The 12,827-nt window shown below is 40.1% G+C and overlaps 1 protein-coding gene across 9 annotated transcripts in view; it reads right to left on the bottom strand.

The window, feature by feature from the left end:
* The window catches only part of DENND5A (DENN domain containing 5A), a 66,069-nt gene that overhangs the window by 21,361 nt on the left and 31,881 nt on the right, over positions 1-12,827 (bottom strand). For 3 of the 9 annotated variants that reach the window (XM_053391554.1, XM_053391534.1, XM_053391544.1), the window contains 5 exons: positions 12,494-12,728; positions 11,962-12,112; positions 11,375-11,468; positions 8,878-9,009; positions 4,040-4,192 (listed from right to left, as the gene is read on the bottom strand). In XM_053391554.1, the coding sequence (XP_053247529.1) occupies positions 4,040-4,192; positions 8,878-9,009; positions 11,375-11,468; positions 11,962-12,112; positions 12,494-12,728 (765 nt within the window). Of the gene's footprint in view, positions 1-3,127; positions 3,233-4,039; positions 4,193-8,877; positions 9,010-9,553; positions 9,662-11,374; positions 11,469-11,961; positions 12,113-12,493; positions 12,729-12,827 lie in introns of all 9 variants that reach the window. The other 6 variants (XM_053391489.1, XM_053391506.1, XM_053391523.1 and 3 more) reach the window with 4 other exon arrangements.

The raw sequence follows: 12,827 nt of genomic DNA, 5'->3' as shown, positions 1-12,827 counted from the left end.
AGGGTGGGAAATCCTGTTGTGCTAGTTGAACTCACACAAGTTTCCACCAGTGGGATCCATTAATTAAATCTGACACTGTCATAAATGTCAAAATTAACATGTTCTATCATACACACACAGGCATCTGCCAGAAAGCCAGTACTTCTCACCAGATGTGAGTGGTAACAAAGCATTCATAAAATATGATGCAAATGAATTAAACAACTTATTGTACAGAAATAAAACCTGTGTAGGCGGTATCTTTGAAGCATTAAAGGTGAAGGAGGGAATCAGGTAAAGACAAAAACCAGGTTTGCCTTCTGCTCCAACTGAGCTCTCCCTTCCTACTCCAAGACCTTTTATCATTAACATGGGATGGGAAGAACAAAGGGAAAGATGGAGACAGGTAAAGTCAGTATCAGATGACTCTCTGCTAGGCTTGTATTAAGTACCGGTATATGGTTTTTAATATCTCAATGTATTTAGTAAATTTTAAGAGTTATTTTGAGAATGCTGGTCAAAAAGCAAAACATAAAACAAATACTACTATACATTAGCTAAATAAATTTAGGATATAGCATTATTCTGGAGTATAAAAAATGTGAGACACTAACAAGCATCTATAAAAAATGTGAGACACTAAAGAGCATCTATAAATTGACTGATGAATGCTAAAGATTGTTATAGCAGATAATATTGAGAAAATTAATGAATAGTGGTTGATACATATGACCTCAAATATTCAAATATTCAGATAGGATCCTTCAGATGTTAAACTTCTGACTTGGCATTCTAGTAAAATTATATACTTGTACAAATTAGATAAAAGGTAGACTGTACAAATCTAAACTAATTCAAGTTTATAGCTGCTTATAACCATACTGGATGAGTGCAGATCTTGAATGTTATACAACTGCAGCCTAGTCTTCAGCATGTTTATTCATCGGTAACTGCTAGTGTTTCCAGTACGGCTTACTCCCAGATAAGTGTGCATGTGTTAAGTCTTGAAGAGTGGATTAAAGTATTTGCATATTCCATTTCATAACTAACACCAAAAATGTATTTAACATGCAAAAAGATTTGCATTGATATTTAGACACAGAAAAAAGTTACATTAAATATATCATTATTAAAATTCATTATCTCCCATAACAAACATTGCTATATTTCAAGCAAACATGGGAATTAATATCATATTACTGATTATTGTACATATAGCAGGAGAATTAAAAAATGCCTTTCTCAATCTAAGTAATTCTCACCCAGCTGCCATTGAACTTCATTCCTAGTGTTGGATAGAGTTGCTGTTATTTAAGGTTACCAAGACCAAAACAGAGAGTTGAGGAAGCAGCAACCAGAGAAGGTGGAGAGCTGCTGGGAGGGAAGGAATCAGTGCTCATTAACCTTTCCCTTCTTTATTTTGTTTAGGTGAGATATACCATGAGCCAAGGAAGATCTGGGTAACACTGATGATATCAGAATTAAAAAAGATGGTGACAGGAAAAAAAATTGGGTCACATCCCAGACTCGCTATAAAGAATTTGCTGAGAAGTTAAAGAAAGGCTAACATGGAAACCAGCGCATCTTATAAATACACCTGATTTAATAACAACACAGCAGAAATGGCCAGAGATTTATAACAAAATTTATTATAATTACTGTTGTTGACTTCAAGCTTTTTAGTCCAAGGATTTCTTGAGTGTTTGCAAAATGTGAAGTGCCTTTTACAACTGATCATTTATCAGGGAGGGTAACATATTACTAAGAAAAGTTACTTAGGGCAAGAAGTGTATGAGTATAAATACTGAGAGCTAAAAATTCACTAATGTATGGTCAGGAATCAGAATGTAGTTTTTAATTGTTATAGGTGAACATTATTGGAGACACACAGAAAAATGCATAGGCTACTAAGGAATGTTGAAGTAAATAATTATTCAAGTTCATTATTTCTAACAAACATAGTAAATATTGAAATTATTTTCACACTATTAATTAAAACAATGTTCATTTAACTGGTATATTCTAAAATAGGAATAAAGAAACTGAATAGGCTCAATCAGATTAATGTAAGCTGTATTGGCATTTCTGCTCTGGTGGCTCACTCATACAGGTATCAGGACAAGAATATGCAATGAATAGATTTTTCTCATTCTTATCCATCAAACTGGAGCCAAGAAAGATTTTTTCCCCCTCAAGATGTTTGGATTTTTGACCACTTATTTTTCTTTACCCCTGGCTTAACTTCATATGACTCAAGAAAATCAGCATGCACTTTCTGCAATAGACCTACCCCCTGCCTGTGGCCCATTGTGGCCTGGATTTCACTGCCTGATTTGTGAAAAGCTAGAGAGTAAATGATCCTGCCTTGCAGTAGGAGACTGGATTAGAAGACCCTTTTAAATTCTGGTTTAGGACTTATGGTACTGATGGCCCTGTAAACAATAAGGCAGGCAGACAATACAAAAGAGATTTAATGCGTAAATAAAGACATCATTGTAAACATCTCTCTCAATATTACACTTACATGATGAACAACATATATGCTGGCTCCAGTGCTGGAACAGATCACGTAAAGAGCACAAAAGCCCAAGTGAGCTTATAGTAAATGAAAATCACATTGTGTGGAATTATGAATGAAAAGCTCACATGAAAGGTAACAATTCATTTCCTTGAACTGCATGCTGAGATATGGACAAAGTCAAGGGAGAAGAATGGCATGCGTACAAGAGATGACAACAAAGAAGGAAAAATACTCTCAAAGCTGACAGGTAAGCAGTATCATACATCTTGCAACATTAACTGGGTTGATAAATATGAGGCCGCAATCACAAATGGAAGAGCAAGTTGGTAGCTAGGCAGGGCTAAGACGATCCAGGGGGGGGGGGCAAAAGCTGGGTGTAGTATGGAGGGAGCTGGGGGTATAATCTTCTACTGATGATTTCTCAAACAACAAATTTACAGAAACAGGCTTCTGTGGTTGAAAACCAAAACTGGTTTTGCAAGGAGGAATTGTGATTCTTTTTTTTACACTTTTATTTCAGAAGTGCTTGGATATACTGCACTTCTTCCATCAGATTCCTAAATACTCTACCACAACAGACCGTTCAGCACTGTTTGCCAACATCTTCAATCAATTCAAAGAATTAACCTTATGTAGGGTTGGCCGCTTGCTGGTCTGAAAGGCCCAAATCTGAGTTGTAGCAGAGTATACTGATGCTCTATCTTCTAGGATGAAAGTAGTACAGCTTCTATCCTATGTAGTATATAAGAGGGAAGGTAAGAGTCAGACAGCATATACCTGCACACACAGAAACTGTTACAGTCTAGAAGTGGATTTGGGCAAAGGTAGCTCTACCTAAGTTACCAACAAAAAACCCAGGAAGTTCTAATCACAAAACAAGATATAAAGGCCACCAAAGCTCCTTAGATAACCAAAATTCAATTTTTTTGTTCTCCTTTGAACTTATGTATAAGTAACGGCAATTTCATACAGGAAATCCATCAGTGCAGTTTCTCTTTAAAGGAATGAGACTTTGTGCCTTACTTCATCATTTTCTAGTTAAAAGCTCAAAGTAAAGGTTAAAAAAAACAAGGGAAAATAAGAGTCAGGACTTCTTGCACTGGATCCAGAAATCCCGTGAGCATAGCTTTGCTCACAGAAAATGTGTTCTCTGTCCTGTTGATGGATTGGGGAAGAGGTAATTTTTTGAGTTTCTCCTTTCCCCAGCAACCCCCCAAAAACTTTCCTTGGGGTATTGGGGAAGCATTCAGAAGTGTAGGAGGCAACCATGAGTACTGAAAGAGGAATCTGTCAAAATTATCTCTACCTCCTCCATTGAGAAGATCCTCTGCTGGATCAAACCCTTAGTATTAAATTAAGCAGCTCTACCTAAAATGCAAATTCTAATTTAAATAAAATATTTAAATCTCATTCAAAAAAATTCAAGCATGTATCAGCACAACTCATTCTTTATATCTGAAAACAATACAAAAAGATGGCACATTTTTAAAAGGTAAGTAAATATTTGAAAAATTGTAGAGTGGTAATTTCAATTCTTACCTGCTTCACCTGCAGACCATGGCTCCATATCCTTTCCAAGAGATCACAGAGACTAGCTATTAATGTATTCTCTTCTACACCTGTAATGTTCACCTCACCATGACCAAGTTCGACTGCTTCACGACCCATTTTTTCCACTAGCATTCTCTTTGTCTTTTGAGACAGAAAGAGAAATGGACAGTTACTATTTGTCAGATGAAACCACCAGAATATTAAATAGCCTTCACATCATGTGAGCAACGTGTTAGCTGAGTAAAATACAGTGATTTTAATTATAAAATGTGTTGTTTTAACTGGCAATGATTATTTGTTGTGACATACTGCCAGCATTGTTCCCTTTTCTGCCTTGTTTTTCTATAGAAATCAGACATGGCAAACTTGTTCAGCACAATGGAAAAGTTGCTGACAGCAAGTGAATTTAAGTCTATGGTTTGCCTGTGTGTGCAAATCCACAACACCTGTTCTGCAATATTATTTATGTCAGAAATCAGATAATAAGAAAACCGGAGATTCAAAACACAATGGTCTAGAACACGGGTGTCAAGCACAAGGCCCGCGGGCCAAATCCGGCCCGCCAGACCTCGTCATGTGGCCCGTGTAGCCAGCAATTCCTGGTGTCCGTAAGGGCCGCCCCCGCTTCCCCCACAAGCCCTTTTATCAATGACAAAGGCAGGAACGCTCCTTCCGCGCCTGTCCGGCTCTGCAAAAGGCAACCCTTTCACGCGCTTGATTTGCAACCCAACCCAGCCACGCGGTGCCCTTTCGGGTTTCTCCCTCTCCTCCTCGCCAAGCCCTGAATCGAGCCCGCCCTCCGCTGTCAAGGCCTGTCTGGCTCGCAGTACCCATTGCGGCACTTGCTTCTGTGAAATGCGGACTGCTTCCCGGCTCTCCACCCTCGCTTTGCCCGTTTGGACGGAGCAAAGCACAGGACACCGGCTGCGCCATCGCGGGGTCCGCGCGCGTAAGAGCCGCTGCTGCATGCGAAGCTAGGGATCCTTCTCTCTCTTCCTCCCTCGGTTCACCTTTGGCCCTGATCGGAGAGGCCTGATCCCGGGCCATCGCTCGCTCTTCCCTCTTGCACGGGTGACTCGCCCGCCCCGCCCCCGCCTCCTCCTCCTCCTCCTCCCAGAAAGGCAGGCTGGATGCGGGAGGGTCGCTGCACCTTTAAAGTCCTGCACATTTTCTGCATTTCAAACACCGAGGTCTAGCCGCAAAGTTAGCAAGCCTAGGCCCTTGTTAAGGTGGGCTTGAGGAGGGTTGGCTCGGAAAGCTGCTCGGGTCGCTCTGTGCGCGCCCCCTCCAAGCAACCCACGCGCAACGGGTGCTGGCTTAGCAAGGTCGCTGCTGCAAAAAATAAATAAAGAGAGCACGAAAGCAAAACCCGCGCACCAGAGGAAGCTTGGCCGGAGGAAGCCGAGCAGCGTCGGCGTCGGCGCCTTGCTCTGCTGGAGAGATGGCAGCCGAAGTTGTGTCACCTGCTGCTGCTGCTGGCCCGAGCCACCTTAAGGGCCGGTTGTTGGTGCTGTGGAGTGGGAGGTTGTCAGCAAGCACATGGGGATATTAAAGCAGCCTGTGCTTTTCCTTTGCAGGCTTGGGGTCCCTGGGGTGCAGGGCCATAAGAGATGGAGGCAGGCTGGGCCCTCTTCCTCCTGGGTGAAGGACCTGCCGGAAGCCTCGTGGCAATCGTCCCCCCCCCCCGGCACACGCAACAGACACTGGGGCCAACGGAGCGTGGTGGGTTAGGGTGGCAAACGCCTCTCTGAGCTCCGCAGAAAAGCTGAACTTGCACCAGAGCCGCCTCTGACCCACATAATGGGCTATTGCCAGCTTGTATTTTAGGGAGCTGGTTTCTTGTTTTCAGCCTTGCAGCAGCAGTACCCGACTGCACACACTTAATGTGATCTCACAACGATCTTAGGAGGTAGGCCATGGTTATTCCCATTGTAGAAGAGAGGAGAAACGGAGTGATATAATGCCAGCAGTCGTATAAATATGTCCCCATACATGCACCATACAAATAAAGAGTGGACACATAGTCCTACAGATACAACCGGCCCTTTGAGGGTGACCAAACTGCTGATGCGGCCCCCGATGAATTTGAGTTTGACACCCCTGGTCTAGAAGATCAAAAAGAAATGTGAACAGAGAATTATACTTGCTGAACAGGGCTTTCCCGCCCACCCCCTTCCTGCTGAAGCCCTTGTTCCCCCATATCCATACATGAGCATCATGGGCCCCACTGGCATGTCATGGGGTGTAGCACAGGTGGTTACAGCCAGAAAAGGCATTTGGAAACATCCCTGCTTGGAAAACAAATGTGTGTTCTGCGCATACTATAGGCACTCTGTATCCTCCTCTGAGTTCAAGCATTATATGACTCATTTCTAATCTGTAGAAGGTATGTTGCCATTGTCCTGCAAAAACTACTCTGCAACTATACTTGTCAGAATTTTTTTCCCCCTAATGGAAAGTTGATAATCCTAAACACATTACCTCTGTGGATGAAAATTACTGCGGGTGCCCCATATTTCTCATCTTTGAATTAGGAAAATACAATTAAAGATCTCAGGATTCCTGCACCCCACCTAACCCTTGGGTAGAAAATCATAGATTAAACTGGAATAATTCTGGGAGGACATGTCTACATACAATCTAGAATTTCTAATTAACAAAGGTTATACTTTGCACATTTGTGCATGTCTGCTTATGTAAAGTACCGGTAACTTCAGGTTCAAAGAGAAAAAAAGTTGTGGTATGTTTATGAATTATTAGGAAACTGCACTCATGATGATGCTGTTTGGGGATTCTCCACTCTGTAGAAATTATCTATGTTCACGAAAAATTATTTACCTGCCTCCAACCAAAAATAACTGCCCTTTTCCTAGCATGCATTGTTATGTGATACTAGGGAGCTCACAACATGCATGTGCTAGAACAAAACTGTGATACAGATATGTTAATATGGGAGAAACTGTCAGTCCAATGCTTCCTGCTCTGCAGTTTAAGATGTTTTCTTTGCTCTCTTTTCTTCAGAGGGATATCTGTTGTCAGATTGGCTGTGCTGTGGCAAGAAGCAACCACTGGAAATCTCCTGTCTCATTGGGCTGAATGACTACTGGCTGCTTGTTCAAATTGTCTCCATGGTTGAAATTTATACATTAATCCATCATAGGAAACCAACAGGGTGAGTTCAAAGGAAAAATAAAAGGTATCCTCTGTCCTGTTCCTCTCCCTATATAGCATTCCATAATTTCTATAGGGGTGGACCAAAGAAGCTCCCCTCACAACTTTGTGGAGAAGAGGAAGGGCTTTACAGTGGTCACTGTGGTAGGGCTAGTTCTGCCTCTGCTACCAAAGTTGCCAGCACAACCAGCAGCTTCTAAAATGTCACAATTTTAAGCCCTTTTTCATCTCCCCAAAACAGCAAACATCACTGTGTCACACCCTACCTCTCTGTTTCAGGATTCACCTGAAATGGTGCCCCCCAAAAAGGATAAATGATGAAACAGGGAGAAAGGGGACCACTTTAAGATTCCTCACCTATTAAGATTATGTTTTAGAAATATTCAAGAGTTATCAACAATCTCATCATTACAGCAGCAAATCTCTTTATCTATAAATTATTATAGAAGCAGTTTTTCTTCTTGGCTTAAGGAATGTGCCTTTGCATTTCAGTAAATTAATTTACATTGTGTGCTACAGCAGACAACTTTAACAACAGGACCTTGGTTGACAATCTGACACAGCAACATATTTTCCTCCAAATGCCCCAGGAAAAATTAAACAATTGATAATAGACTTTACAGCTGTTCTTATAAGATGGTATAAAATGCTAGAGCTATAGAGCAATTGTGACAGGAACAGAACATGATACAGTTTCAGCTCATTTTTTACACAGGTCTTTGCCACTATCAATAAAAGCATCTCATCTTTCTCAGGTAACAACTTTAAAGCAGAGACAGTCCTGTGTCTCTGTCTTTTCTTACAGATATATTATTTGCCTCTAAGGTTTATCCTTAATCATCTCACACTGCAGACTTTACTTCTTATACCCACTGTTGCTATCATTTGAGAATTCCAATTTGTCAGTCTTGAAAGATGGGCTTAGCTAATAGAGGGGCTCAGCTGAAATACAAGCATGATTTCACACACACTGTTCAATCCATCTTCCTCTAGCTGACTAATAGCAGATTACTTAAGGCACTGCTTGGCCCTGCTAAATCAACAGAATTCTTTCAGGTAAGATCTGCTTCAAAACTTCACATAGTTATGGATACATTCAAAACATTTAATACTGAAACCTGTATCAGAAGCCTGCATCAGACAGATACAAGTACCAGAAAACCAAGGTTAGATGCTCCTCCCTGTTCCTACATAGAACTGTAGAGTTGGAAGGAACCCCAAGGGTCATCTAGTCCAACTCCCTGCATGTACAATCATGTACAAAAAATTGCAACATTTATGGGCACCATAAAACAGCCTTAAGAAGAATTGCATCAGTTGTGGCTCTGAGACCAAAAAAGAAGAAACCATGACCACAATATGGAGGAAAGAGTACATTATCTGAACTGTACTCTTTTTTATGATTAAACTTATGTTTAAACTTGACTATCCACAAAATTCCTGTACAAGGGGACTTCCCCATACTTTACACAAGAGGGAGCAATTTTGAGGCACATCCCTTTCTATGCATGAAATTCCTACCTCCATTGAAGTAAATGGAGGAACCTTCCATCTCAATATAAAATATCATCAAGGCACCATAAGATTAGGACATAGTCTACTACCTAGCTCCATAGTACTAGCAAAGGCTGCCTCAATAAAGACCAGCACAATACCTTATTTCGACATTCCTTCAGCAAACCTTCAACAAATTTCCAGTTGGTCTGGGCAATTACTGATGGTGAAAGGTTAGACAATTTGGGCTGCCGAATAGTGCTGCCAAGATTCCGAGCTTCTTGGATATACTTCTATAAACAAAGAGGAACATACATATATAGAAATGCACAACTTTTATAACGCTTAAAGCACTTATATGTGCAAGTATATGTTTTGCTCTTTTGTCAAAGAAATATCTAAAAAAATAATGGCATACTGAGTTCTCAAAGGACTAATGTTTTTATTTTATTATACTGGAGATCAATAACTGGCTATTGTTATTGTTCAAGAAAAAAACTGAAGCATTTTATTGCATGAATAGAGAACCATTGCACTGATTACACTATCCAATATATTTGTAATAGCATAATAATAAGATGACCCCAGGTTTATATCAAATAAAATGCATTTGACACTTCTGTAAAACAAGAAAATCCTTAATAAAAAATATTTTTTAAAAAATGCATTTGGACTGAACTGTTCAGCTAATGTAAGAGAAATTCTCTTTGGACTCTGAAATACATACTTAACTATGTATTTTTGTTCAGTACCATAACCGAACACCATGTTTTCATATTATATATAACAAGACACACATGCACGCGCACACAATGTACCTACATAAACACAACATACCAGGTATAGTTCTGAAACAGATTTAAAAGAGTGCCTGAAAGGCCAATCATGCTGGTCCAAGTCTAAACAAAATTGCAACTGAAGGTCTGGCAAAGGAAAATCCAGCTGCTGGCAAAACAGGAAAGACAGCAAAACAAAAAACAAAAACAAACCAAAAATCATATAGCTCATGTTAGATGAAAGCATGGTAAGCAGACATGAAATAATGAGAGCGCACATGCAAAAACAGGACAGAGACTGCTTAAGACAATTTGTGTCTTTCCAAAGTGAGAAAGAATAATGATGTAATGCAAGTTATAAATAACAGATTTCAACAGAGAAAAGAATAAAATGCATGCATCTACACATAAGACAAGATTTTTTTTAAAAAAGAAAATGACAGAAGCTTAGAACTCAGTTTTTACATATTTGGGGTAGCAGAAGACTGTTCTTCAGTGATTATATAACTGCCCCCCCCCAATTGACATGAATGGCATATTGATACTTTTGGCTCTATATGAAAAGTTTACAGGATTCCTCTGCATCCTTGGTGTAATACAAATCAAGCAATTAGGCAAAGTGGGAGATTACACTTTGGGTATTGGAAGATGACAACCAAACCTCAGAAAGTCTAGCGGAGAAGTAATTATCAAGGCTAGAGGGAAGGCATGAGAGAGAAAGCAAACAGGGTACAAACCACAACAAAAAAAACAAACAATATAACCAAACTGCATAACCACACTGTAAGGCTGTTTCCCCAAAACATACATGCAAACAACATGGGTCCTCATAGATGTCAAGAAGATGTCCAGCCCACCTTTACTCTGTGTCATGGGTGCGAATTGGTAGTTCAGCAGAATGTCACTAATCAGGAAGGGGTAAGGTGTGTGCAATCCAACCCTCACATAAGGCAGGTGATGGTGTAAATTGATGTGACAGTGTAAATTTACACTTGCCAATACAGAAATGTGGGAAGGAAAGAGGTAAATTTGTGAGACACTTCTTCTTCCAGACAGATTTTGCAAGATAAAGACCCATCCTACGGACTGAGATGATAAAGCTGGAGTTATGCAACCATCACCAGATGGTTCTGCAGAAATGGAGTTGGCAGTTCATGGAAGGTTTAGGGAACCTTAAAGGGTATAAGTCCATAATGTCTTAGGCTGCTGTGCACAATTGCATTTGGCACAAAACATGGCTTGCCAATGTAATGTCCATGGGTGCACATGGACCAGAGAGGCCTTCTTGGGACCCACAAGATCTCATTGCTCTACCCCTTCTCTGATGAAATTATGCTTGCAAGAAGCCTTCTATTGCAACCAATATGAGGCTGTGTTTCAAGGTCAACTAATTTTGGGGAATTAGAGCTGGGGAAGGGACCATCAACTCCTCTAAGTCTCATTGTTGTGCAGCTGCATTCTCCAGGAAGTTCACACCACCTCCCAACTAGCTTGAAAAAAAGCAAACACATTTTTGAAAGCCTAACTGCTGGTGGGAAGGACAGCAAACATATGTAGCCATGCTTGCAGTGTGTGTGTGTGTGTGTGTGTGTGTGTGTGAGAGAGAGAGAGAGAGAGAGAGAGAGAGAGAGGGAGGGAGGGAGAGAGAGAGATCTGCAATAGTTTCTCCTATTTCAAATGTGCCCAAAGGCCCCCAAAGACAGACAACCCCTGGCAAAGAGCTTTATTTTTAGAAGAGGTTACCATTTATATCAAATGAAGAACTGGGCTATGCTTTTTCATGGGGTTGGGGAAAGCATCTTATACATAGTCTGATGACCTACGTTATTATTCTGTAGAAAATAAAGACATTAGATTGGAAATTGTGCTCAACAGTTTTCACCTCTCTCTGATCATTGTCAAGACGAAGGTGCTCTGTGTGCTGCTTCTGCCTGTCTTTCCGCCTCCACTGTGCAGGTGCATTTCGTTTGGTCCATCTAAAAAATTATAAACGACATTTAAAAAATGTATTCTAGCTCACAAAATGAAATTGGGAATATATGTGTCCGTTCTGGACTGCAGTCAATAGGGAGATAGGGTCAAAAGTAGTACAACATACAGTTTAACCAGAAACCTATACTAGGTCGAACCCCACTCAACATATTTTTGTTATTAATGTTTGAAAACTGACTATGATAGTCAAAGTTTATTTGTGGAAGTGGAGATTACAAGAAAAACTGGATGCTTAATTTCTCACTTCTCAATTTTGTCCCCGATCTAGTACGTAGCTTCAAAACTTAACTCTAGAATGGTTAGCATATCATCTGTAAGTTCATATGTTCATGACAGTCACCATTACATCCAAATCTCAACTGTCACCAGCAGACTACATCTTATAGTTATCACAACCAATGGCCAATTTGAAAGCTGAATGGCCCCCAAATTGTGCAATTTGTTAAGCAGAAGATCTTCCAAACATAGCTTACTCACTTATTGCTTGCTGGCCCCGTAGAAAGAACATCAGACTGAAGTTTGGGGAAGAATCCAGGTTCATATTTTCCTTGTCCAATCTTCATATCTAGCAAGTGGGGATGGACTGCAGTATGATCTATTTTGGCAAGCCTTAATTCAATAGCTTTCTCTGCAGAAAAACAAAACCATTACATAAACATCTTAAACTGTATCATTCTGACAAGAGGTCATCATGCGTGATTAAAAAGGAGAATAAAAGAGGCAAGTGGGAAAACAGGAACCCCGGGTCTATAAAACACAAGTTAGAAAGCTACTGTCAGAAATATGTATCCTGTTCAGAGTGCTAAAGGAGTATAAAGAACCCCCTTGAGAGCAAAACATTCATATTTCCATTTGAACCCATCTCTTAAATAGTGTCATTTATTAATAGTATTTTAAAACTACTGCATTTCTGAAGATCTTCATTCTATCTGCTCCTAGCTGAGCATTAACTTGGTTTTACCAGGAGACATAACTATAGTGCCTTTAAAGATAATATTTCAGTGCTTACCAGCCTCATCAATGGTAGTACACTTTTGATACATGGAAGTGCGCAAAGTTGGTGTTCGAACATTTAACAGTCTAATTTTATCCACTCTAGAATCAAACACTCTCAAAATAGGGTCTTTATCATCATCATCATGGCACATAATCTTGTTGTCGATAAAGGAAGCAAACATCTGTGTCTCCAAAAATCTCGAGAGGAAAGGCAAATAAGGTTCTGGCTGGTCAGACAAGAATGATGCCTAGTAAATTGAAAGAAAATGTGTTTGTCTCCCCATGTTAAATGATTTCTGAAGGATATGAAGAATACTTTCAATTATCAACACAATCAAATTATTTTC

The sequence above is a fragment of the Podarcis raffonei genome, chromosome 1 (assembly GCF_027172205.1).
Source record: "Podarcis raffonei isolate rPodRaf1 chromosome 1, rPodRaf1.pri, whole genome shotgun sequence".
Lineage (NCBI taxonomy): Eukaryota > Metazoa > Chordata > Lepidosauria > Squamata > Lacertidae > Podarcis > Podarcis raffonei.
This window is presented reverse-complemented; position numbering and strand designations above follow the sequence as displayed.